Source organism: Hydra vulgaris, chromosome 02 (assembly GCF_038396675.1).
Source record: "Hydra vulgaris chromosome 02, alternate assembly HydraT2T_AEP".
Taxonomy (NCBI): domain Eukaryota; kingdom Metazoa; phylum Cnidaria; class Hydrozoa; order Anthoathecata; family Hydridae; genus Hydra; species Hydra vulgaris.
The window spans coordinates 52,725,326-52,737,020 of NC_088921.1; the positions used below are offsets into that span (position 1 = coordinate 52,725,326).

Below are 11,695 nucleotides of genomic sequence, written 5' to 3' on the forward strand. Positions count from 1 at the left end.
CAGTAGCCAAAAAAATTTCTAGACTTCTTAAGAGAGTTTTATCTGCTGAAGGAAAATGCAAAAATGCAAACAAAAACAAGGAATATCTTGATTACAACTTTGAGCATTTGTTTGATTTGTCTTCTTGTGGTTGTGGACTTCCAGTAGTAGCTTGCAATAATAGCTTAGGAAAATTGTTAATTTCATTTTTAAATGCAATACTTATTTTTAGCTTGTGCTAAACTTTATACAAATAATTGTTTATAACTTGATATGATATTTTTTTATAAGTTAAATGCTAAATTAAAAAGATTGTATTGGATATTTTTATATAGTTTTATAATTTTAATGATATGTTTTTGTTTTCAGTTTTTCTGTAATGCTTTTTTATAAAAATTATATTAAAATTATTCTAATAGATTTTAAATATTTTTATAGTGCATGCAATTTTTTTATGCATAGATCTGTTAAGTGTAAGAATCCTTTGGATTGCAAAACAACACACTTTGCTTGTCTCTGTGAAAGCGGCAAAAAGGTAAATAATTTTAATTTTAAAATTAGACTTTATTTAACTCTTTAATCTGTAATAATTCGGAGAACTATGAGTCTGGTAGTAACAATCAAATACACGTCAGAGTGAAAAAATAGTGTACTTATCTTCCATTTTGTCAGCAAAATACTTTATTTTGTTTTATTATTAATAATAAAAAAGCCTATGAGATGGTTTGAACTGTAATTTTCTTAAGTGTTTAGGATATTGTAAAATATATTTGAGACTATTTTATTGTATTTATTCTATTCTAAAGCTACTTTAACAAGTTTATTATTGAACTGAGTAAACGCCTTGTTAAAAAAGTTTAAAACTGTTTTAGGTACCACCATTGGATAGAGAATATTTAAAAGATCAAAAATCTAAAATTGGAATAACAGGAAGATTTCAAATTGGTACAGTAGATAAAAAAACAGCTGCCAGAGAAAAAAGAAAGCAAGAGAGAGAAACTAACGACCAGATAAAAAGATGTATTAAGTTGCCTGTTGCAGAAATTCAATGTGATTCCAATCTGGATACTGAGTTATTTGATAACAATAATAAATTTGAATCTGATCCAGACTTTTCTATAACCGTGCCAGTTGAAATAAATTATACTCATTTAACAAATTTGGCAAAAGCTGCTATACGGTTTGAAATAAGCGATGCTGCAACAGCTGCATTGGCAACAGCTGTATTAATAGACTATGGTATTGTAAAAAAATTTAATAAATCACAAATAATAACTGAAAAAAAGATTTTTGGAGAAAAAAAAAAGAATCAGCACTATCATAAGTTCTAAACACTTAGCTGATGTTAAAGAATTAAAGGTTATTGGAATTGATGCAAAAATTGACTACATTAGTCTAAATTAGTACATTCTGTCAGTTATAACACTAATGAAGATCCTATTATTGTTGCTTCAACCAAAGAAGAACATCATCTTACATTTACAGCAGAATATGGACCAACAGCACAAAATTATTTGACTCATGTAGTTATACCTAATGGAACTGGCACTACCATGGCAAACGCTACTGCTAATGTTTTAACAGAATATAATAGTGTTCAGAGCTTAATCGCTGTTATTGTAGATAACACAACTTCTAATACAGGTGCAGATAATGGTTTGGTTAAAAAACTCGAAAAAATTCTTAAAGAAGTTTGCACCTTTTAGGATGTTTGCTTCATCAAGTTGAACTTCCACTGCGACACATTATATGTGAGTTAGATGGAAACACAAATGGTCCTAAGTCTTATAAGGGGCCTATTCGATATGCTGCATCTCATCAAACTCTTCATGAACAGCTATTGGTTGAGTTTGTTCCCATATATTCGGAAATAGAGTTGTTTGTTAGCAGTGAGGTTATAAGCGATCTTAGTGCAGACCAGCGAAAGCTTTATGAGTACTGTGTAATCTCAAAAGGTTTTATATATAAAAAATTTCTTGCAAAAAACCTGGACCAATTTTTCATGCTAGATGGCTAACTTTAGCCTTAAGAATAATGATGGTTTATGTTAGGACTGATAAACCATCTCCTGAGTTATTAGTAATAACTAAATATATTGTTCAAGTCTATTGTGTAATGTGGTTTGCAAGAAAATTCATATTGTTGTTTGCAAGAAAATTTCCTATACTGCATGCTGCTGGATGAAAATCTGAATATAAGAAATCAAGCCCTCAACCAAATCCTTAAAATAAGAGCATTGAAAGAAGACATTACTTTTAAAGCTTAAGCCGAAATCCATAATGAAAATAAATTTTGATGCTGAGTCTTGGGATTATCTTATTTCTGTTGATGATATTCAGGTTGAGCCCCTAACAACTCTTTGCATAACATCAGAAAATCTGAGAGAGGCTATTAAATCAAACCTAAAACTTTGTGTAATAGATATGCCTAACAATTCTCAATCTGTGGAGAGAGCAGTCAAATTAACCTCAGAGGCATCTAAACAGGTTTATGGTTACGAAAAGAGACACAAATTCATTTTGACTAAAACCCAAAGTCGAGGAGAGAATAAAAGAAATGTAAAAAAGTGTGACTATTTTATAAAATGAATGTCTAGTATGTTAGTTATACTTTTTGTTTATTTGTTTTTTTCTTTAACTGCTGAATGAAATATTTACTGTAGTCAATAATCTAAGTATAGTACTATTGATATTAAATTCCTAATTACATAGACTTCCAGGGCCGGTTTTCTAGGGAGGAGAGCAGTTGGTGAAATGGATACAGGCTCCACGATTTAGGGGCCCCCAAACGCTAATAAACTTCCTATTAAAACTTTTTTTTTTTGAAATTAATTTAACAACTATTTAAAATGACTAAAAATACGGATAAAGTTATTGCAATTATTAAAAATTTGGTTTAATCTCAGTTTTCAATAGTTTTTCTGTTTTTTATCTTTGAAACCTATTTTTTCAACCAACCGCAAAAATTTAAGAAGCCTGTTTGTATAAAATTAAATTTATATCTGTGGCCCCTAATATTATACTGCACCCGGGCACCAGACGTAGAAAACCGGGCTTTTAGACCGCTAAAAAATAGGCTATAAAACATATCAAAATGGCTGAAAAGTGTGATTATTAAATCCAATTTCCCGAAGGGAAAATAAATTTAAAAAAAGTAAATGTTATTGTTTTGTGTTATTAACATTGCAATAAACAAATGCCAGGGTGACTCTTTATGATTTAAAAAAAAAACACCTAGTAGGCAGTGGCCTAATATATATATATATATATATATATATATATATATATATATATATATATATATATATATATATATATATATATTTTAAATGTTGACATCTTCAATAGATTTATATAAATATTTTTTTAAAAAAAACTTCCTTTTATGGATTAATTTTATGATACTTCATGGGAATATATATATATATATATATATATATATATATATATATATATATATATATATATATATATGATTATTGTCAATGCCCATTCGATGTTGGTCTTATAAAGAAAACCTTTATAATTTTTTAACTAGTCTCTTGATTCTTATTTATATGTACTTATTTTTCAAACAATTTTATTTCTTGATCATTATTTTACAATATAATAACTTATAATTTACTTTATTGTTCATTAGTCAACTTAAAAATAGTATTTTTTTACTAAATATTAGCAATCTTGGGGGGAAAATTTTTTTAATTGGTTAATTGAATTATAGAGAAAAATGATTTTTTTATTGATCATTAATCAATTCGGAAAAAATAAATTTAACTCATCACAAACAATGTTATAAGAATTAAGTTTCATCTATGAAACTTAATTCTTTTGATTTTTTGTGTTTTAATTATAATAGCAACCATTTTTATCTATTTAAACTTTTTTTTTTGCTGTGATTCAAATGGTTGAATGCATGAACCCCTCTTTTTGATAACCTTAACTTAGATATTTAAAAGCTTTGACATGCTGGTTAATATAAACATAACTATATCAAACCATTTCACAAAAAAATAGTTTGTTAAAATTAAATCAAATAACTAAATAATCAAAAATCAATTGTCAATAAAGATAAAGGAATAAAAAAAAAATGGAAAAATCGATAGTCGATAAAGAGCTTGTTAATACCAATTGACTTTGCATCAAAATATGTTCTTGAAAATAAAACAATAACCACTTGGTGGTAGCAATTCATATCTTTATCTTTCCATTTATTAAAAAGATCCTGAAGAAAGCCCATAATTGCTTTTTCAAAATAAAGATCACCATGGAAGTCAAATGTCCACATCTCAGCACTCATCTGTATCATGATATGAAACATTGCACTTTGAGAGCGATATACAATCTAGTATACAAAGTTACAAATTAATCTAAAAATTTCATGCTCCAACAGTTAAACTAGAAAACAAACTAAAATATCTGATAAATTGATTTTTAAACTTTTTGTGGCCTACTTTTTTAACTTTTTCTAAAATTGAGAAAATATGAGAAAAATTAAAGTTTACCAGACATGCGTATGTATATATATATATATATATATATTATATATATATATATATATATATATATATATATATATATATATATATATATATATATATATATATATATGTATATATATATATATATAAACATATTTACTATATGTGTGTGTGTCATGTATAAACTTTGTTGAATATAGAATATTCCAAAGTTCTTAAAACCTTTGCGAAATTTTTTATTTTTAGTAACTTAAACCATACAAACCAAACTGGATCAAGTACAAAATACCTAGACTGAACTATGAATTTGTGAAACAAAGGAAATATGATCCATTGAATTTTTGATATAAAAAAGATTCTAACAATTTATAAGGAACTAACTAATAGAGGAATTAAAATTTATGTTTTATATAAATCAGGGCTGTGAAGTCAGAGTTGTGGAGTCACGACATTTTTGCGGAGTCGGAGCCCCTAAAACAAAAAGTCGCAACTCCGACTCCAATAGTAAAATTTCTTGGTATTGCACGTGCAAGTACAAAATACTTCTGAATTAATGTTTGATGAGTTTGAAAGAGCCTTCAAATCTGTTAAAAAAAATAAAGCAATTGGAGCAGATCAAATTAATGGAAATGAGGTTATAGATTGCTTTGAACAACTTAAAGTTGTTCTTTTTAAAATCTTTAGATCTATCAAGGAGTATTCCCAGAACAATTAAAAATTGCAAAAATTATTCCTATTTTTAAAGAAGAGAACAAATCTGAAATCAGTAATTATCGCCCCATCTCTGTTCTCTCCACATTTTCAAAAATTCTAGAAAAAGTTATTAACAGAGTATACAAATATTTTCATGATGATCATCTACTTTGCATCAATCAATTTGGTTTCAAGAAAGATAACTCAACTGAACATGCAATTATCCAATTTGTATATGAAATCTCAAAATCATTCGAAAAATCACACTATACACTAGGAACTTATATTGACCTATCAAAAGCTTATGATGCTGTCGATCACCATATTTTGATTTATAAACTCAAATACTACGGAATAAAAAATAAAACTTTAAAATAGTTTAAAAGTTATCTATCTAACCAAAAACAATTAGTACCATTTAACAATATGGAGTCCCACAAGGTTCAATTCTTGGACCTCTCCTTTTTTTAATTTGTATAAATGACATAAATAAAGCTTCAAAACTAACAAGCATTATGTATGCAGATGCAAACTTATTACTTTCTAAGTATGACATTGCTGAACTTTTTAAAACAGTTAATGAAGAACTCAGACATGTATCAAATTGGTTCTACTAATAAAACAAAATAAGTATTATTCCATTCGATTACAGAAAAGTTGCAACATCTTATACAGATTGCACATTTTTATCTCTGTCAGAAATGCGCAATCCGTATAATCAATTTTGCAAATCACTTCTCTCACTCAAAGCATTATTTTATTGAGTTGAGAATTCTGAATACATACAAGTTAAATGTATTTAATATTTTATGTTTTGTATATATGTTGATAAATAACTTATCCCTAGCAATCAGTGAATATATTTTGAGAAATAATAACTTTTTAAATGAAACTTCTTGTCAAACAAACTTTTGTCAAACCAATTTTGTATTATCTATCGAGTGTCACACCTTTGGAGTAAAATTATTTTACCGAATTTTAATTTTGAAATACCCATTATTTTTTGTCTTTTTAAAAAAAAACTGAAAAACCTAATACTTTCATTAGATAATATATCGAGTTATTATTATTAGCAAAAATTAAAAATATATCTTGGTCTACTTTCTTATTGTTTATATACATGTTTATGTTTATAAAAGTTTATTCCTACTTATTTTATTTATTGTTCTTATACTTTTTACTTTTTAATTTATACTATTGGTTTCTGTATAAAATTCTGATGAGAGATCTTGATCTTTCTTCAGGCACAGATTATTTACCTTGCAATTTTGTAAATTTTTGTTTATTAATTTTTATTTTATTTTAGCCTTATTAAATGCTTATTTAAAGTTCTAATGACAAGATCCTCACAATCTTCTTTCAGATACCTTGTTTATATTTGTTATATTTTCTATCATTGTAAGTTTACATTATTTTTATTATTGGTTATATAAAGTCAAATGTATGAAAAATTTGTTGAAGGTTAAATTTTTTTTTTTGGTTTACATTTGTCGGTCATTGTACAGCTTTTTTAGCTGTACAATGACCAACAAATGTAAACCAAAAAAAAAAATTTAGCCTTCAAAGAATTTTTCGTATATTTGGCAAAAAAAAAAAAATTTTTAATCATCGCGTAATAGTCTTTAAAGAATTCAAAGAATTTACAAAAACTACAGATGAGACTTGGATCTAATATCATGATCCTAAATTAAAACAAGAATGTTTATATTGGAATGTTTACAGCTGGTTCTTCAGCTCCAAACCAGGTGATTTTAAAATGATTGACAAAAAAAGTTATAGCATCAGAATTTTTGGGATACAAAAGGGGTTTTGTTGATTGATTATCTTAAAAAAGATAAAGCAATTATTTCTGAATATTATTGCAACCTTTTCAACCAGTTAAAAATTTATGAAAAAAGCCCGAACCCGGTTTACAGAAAAAAACAATCGTTTTACATCAAAACAATCCACATATTCATACAAGTTTTTGACAATGGCTAAATTGAACGAAAATAAAGTACAAATTTTTAAAACACCCACTGTATTCACCAGGCTGTCACTGACTATTACCTCTTCAGAAACTTGAACCAAGTAGCTTGGTGGAAGGCTTTTTTTGTTAAATGAAGAAGCTTTTGCAATCCTAGAGGATCATTGAAACAAATGTATTCAATTTGAGGGAGATTAAATTGAATAAAAAAACTAATTTCACAAAAAAGACAATTTTTTTTATTTTTTATTTTAAAATTTTCAACCAATCTGTAATTTGAACTGACACTAAGCAAAAAAATTTTATGATAACCAGAGCAAAATGTTTAATTTCTTAGACACAATCAATGTACACTTAACTTGTGCCTTAACATTAGTAAAAACAAAAAAATAAAATAACAAAAAATTAAATTGACCATTATATATTGCATTTCAAGAACAAATATAATTTTCACTAAATGAGTAACCTTGGTTACACACCTTAGATACACACCTTGGTTGATTCACCAATAACTCCACATGCAACTTGATTCCCTTTCATATAGAATTCGTTAGCATGCACTCTCATAGTAATAAAAGAAACTTTATTACAGAAATAAACGCATGACCCAATTAAAGATTGGTGCAAACGCCAGCAATCACTTCTTGTAACAAAGTGATCTTTAAAAATCAATTCAACCATATCTAAGGTAACATCACTTTTTTCAACTTTGTTTACACATACATCTTGATATTGACGTAGCTCAAATGCAGTGGCAAGAGATTTTATTACTGATATTCCAATTGATCCTGAAAAATTTTAATGAATATAATGAAAAACTACATTGAAAATAAATTCAAGGTATAACTAAATGACTATTTTAAAAATAAAAAATGAGTGAGATTGACAACACATGGTCCTAGCCTGGTCTTTACCAAGACAAAATTATAAGACATAACACCCTAAAGACACCTAACACCCTAAAGACACCTAACACCCTAAGGTTAAAAAAGTAAAAAAAAGATTACTTAAAATTATAAACTAGAAAACTCATTTATAATAATTTAACAAATGAGAAATATAGAATAATACAATAACACCAGTAAACCAAGTACAACAGTATGCCTAAATAATAAATAAAGGTTTATAACACTTATTATAAATACCCAAATAATTAAAAAATTAAAATACGCTTTTTCCCTGTAAAAAGATAAACATAAACATTTTTAAAACACACAACACCATTAAATGAGGTTAGGCATTTTTTTTTCAGTGAGAACACTTAAATTGAAATTATAACACCAGTATAATCAAAACTCAAAATTCATAACACTTAAAATACAAGTTATTATAAAAGTAGCTGGAAAAATTTTCTCTATAAATCTTAAATTTCCAAAACAAATATACTTGATATACAAATGTAAAACTAATAATAACTTAAAATAGATTGGTATATAGATAAAATAATTTAAAATGGATTTTATATAACCTTTTTGTTGTGGTGCAAGTGACCCAATACTAACATCAACAAGCAATCGGCTGAATTCTCCATCAGCATGATATATTTCTAAAACATCACCAACCACTAACCCAGGATAATCCTTGTACAAAATTACATTACAATTAGGACTAAAAGACTGTTCATGAACTCCTAACATCCAATTTTTGATTGAATTCTCTGACATTATTTACTATATAAATTAATTTGTTTTCTGAAAAAAAATAAAAATGAAATAAAATACTTTTTAAAATTTATATATATATATATATATATATATATATATATATATATATATATGTATATATATATATATATATATATATATATATATATATATATATATATATATATATATATATATATATATATATATATATATATACACACACAAACTATATATATATGAAAGTTTGTATGCATGTATAGTAAGTAACAGAGGTTGAAATTTGACCATTTAAACATTGATACACTTTTATTCTTTCATTCTACTCCACATTTTTCACCTTCATGTGCAGTTGTTATATTAAACCATTATCATTTTTTTCGTCTTTTTCACAAGAACCTCTTTTTAAGAACAAATGCTTTTTTATTTTTACAAGAATTTTATTTAAAAAGGTCCTGTCTGATGCCAAGTACCATTATTCTCAGGTTACTAAATTGTTATCTCACTGTTAAAGAGACTTTTAGAAAATCATTAACAGTGTCAACTAAAGTCTAACATTCCATCTCTAATTCATGGTTCTGATCTTACTAATTTTTCCTAGAAAAAGAGTTGTTTACAAAGAACTTTTTCTCTAATTTAACTCTTGAATCTAATGGCCGTACTCTTCCTGCCATTCCAGTTAAACAGATTAACCCATTGTTAGACATCCAAAAAACTCTGGCTTTAGATGCTAAAGTCAATTTTCAATTTTAATTTTCTACAGTTTGTGGTTCAGATAACATGTTGATCATAGTCTTACAAAAGCATTCTCCAAATTCTTTCAACCCTCGCTAAACTACTATTAAGTGCTAATTAAATGGTTTTAAAACTCTAGAAAACACTCTGACCTCTCTAACTGTCCTACAATTAGTCTACTCTCTAGTATTAGCTTCTTTTTATAAAGTTTTAAGATTATTGAATCTTTTCTTTCTAACCACAGTATTAAAGTCATTTTCAAAGACCTGCACTCTTCATTTCCAGCAACTATAGGAATACTATAGGAGTGCAAGGTTCTTTGCTCCTGTATTCTTTCTTACCTACAATAATAATCTTTAGACAATCTTACATATAAATTTGCTGACAACTCAACTTTAGAGTCTTATCTTGACATTTTTGATCGCTTTTTTTGTTTGCTTTTTACAAGCGATCACAGCAAGTCTTCACTTTTTGATTACTTAGAACAAGTACCCTTCAACCTGAGTGGCTTGAGGATTTTACTCCAACAAAACTTAGTTGTTTAATGCTAATAACTATCGCAATACAGTTGACATTTCTACATTGATGAAAAACAACCCTCTCACTCTCAGAAAAAGTCCAAAGCATATTGTAAATATAGTTGGACCTACTTTATCTGCCTAGCTTGAGCCATTTTCACTCCCATCTTCTTAAGGTTGCATCTCTTTCTTTTTCTACAAATACCATCATGGTCGCTGCTCCATCTACAAGCTACCATCTCTAGTTTGATCAACCAAAACTCATTATCACCTGGCTTGTCATTTAACAAATTTGCATCTTTTACTGTATCTGTCCCTCAATGCAATAAAATTTTTTATTTATCTAGTTTTTTCCTTGCACATCAACAAAATCTGAAAAGCCTCACCCATCTTTATGTTTTCCTGCCTCATACAACCAGTAAATTTAAAAATCTTCAGTTAACCATTATTGGAAATAAAGAAGAGTGCTGCGTATCAAGAACAACTTTTATACTACAATTGCTAAGAAAAGATTCAATAATCTTAAAGATGTTATCTGATACACTGTAAGATACATACATACATACATACATACATACATACATACATACATACATACATACATACATACATACATACATACATACATACATACATACATACATACATACATACGTACATACATACATACATACATACATACATACATACATACGTACATACATACATACATACATACATACATACATACCTACATACATACATACATACATACATACATACATACATACATACATACATACATACATACATTAGTGTTCGACAGTTTGGGATACCAGTATCCACGGTAGCAGTATCTACTGGTATCTTGATGCGGAATGCATTTTTCCAAGATAACGCATTTGGATACCGTTTTTTCATTAGTTAAAAAATTAAAAAAATTAAAGCAAAATGCTTTTTACCCATTAGGATTCGAACACTTTTGTAATTTTTTGACATTTTTGTAAGCATGCTACTACTAATATCTCAAGCTGTTACACTAAAGTCTTAGATGTACATACTTATTTTAAAATATTATTTACTACATCATTTAGTAATTATTAGAATATTAATATGTATTATGGCTCATAATACATTTTAATATACTAATAATTAGTAATTATTAGTATGTTAATATGTATATGGTAATTATTAATTACTAAAAAACTATGTATGTATTATGGCCTTTAATTTATGGCCCATAATACATACATACAGCCATAATTTATGGCTTAACAGTTTATATTATTAATGAAATAATTATAATTTTAAGGCCAGCTATTTAATTTTTTGCTTGATATATAAAGCTTCGACACCTTCTGAAAACTTTACAATTAAATGTCTTTTCAAATTTCTGACTATCTGAAAGGCAAAAACAAGACCTTGAAACGCGGCACATGTATTTTCTGTGAGCTTTCAGTTGCATGCTCAAGTGCTAAGGTTACAAGTCATAAATCTAGGTCTTGCTCCAAAATCTCAGTAGTTAAAAAGAATTTATGGGCCAAGGCTAACTCAAAGTGTGTTTGTGAAAGTGAGTCAGGGTTAGGGTTAGGTATTGCATGTTAATTGTTTAACACTTTCTTGCTATTATTAATGTGTTTGATTTTGTTTTAGTTTAAATTTTTTTATAAAATTAATATTGCAATTAAAAAAATTAGAAAAACTA

At 27.1% G+C, this 11,695-nt stretch overlaps 1 protein-coding gene across 2 annotated transcripts in view; it reads right to left on the reverse strand.

The window, feature by feature from the left end:
- The window catches only part of LOC100197913 (GATOR1 complex protein DEPDC5), a 112,057-nt gene extending 103,249 nt beyond the window's left edge, over positions 1–8,808 (reverse strand). The window contains exons 1-3 of one of the 2 annotated variants that reach the window (XM_065791346.1): positions 8,584–8,808; positions 7,595–7,903; positions 4,104–4,320 (exon numbers count right to left, since the gene is read on the reverse strand). In XM_065791346.1, the coding sequence (XP_065647418.1) occupies positions 4,104–4,296 (193 nt within the window). In that variant the 5' untranslated portion in view covers positions 4,297–4,320; positions 7,595–7,903; positions 8,584–8,808. The remainder of the gene's footprint in view (positions 1–4,103; positions 4,321–7,594; positions 7,904–8,583) is intronic. The other variant, XM_065791345.1, reaches the window with a different exon arrangement.
- Positions 8,809–11,695: the final 2,887 nt, after the last annotated feature.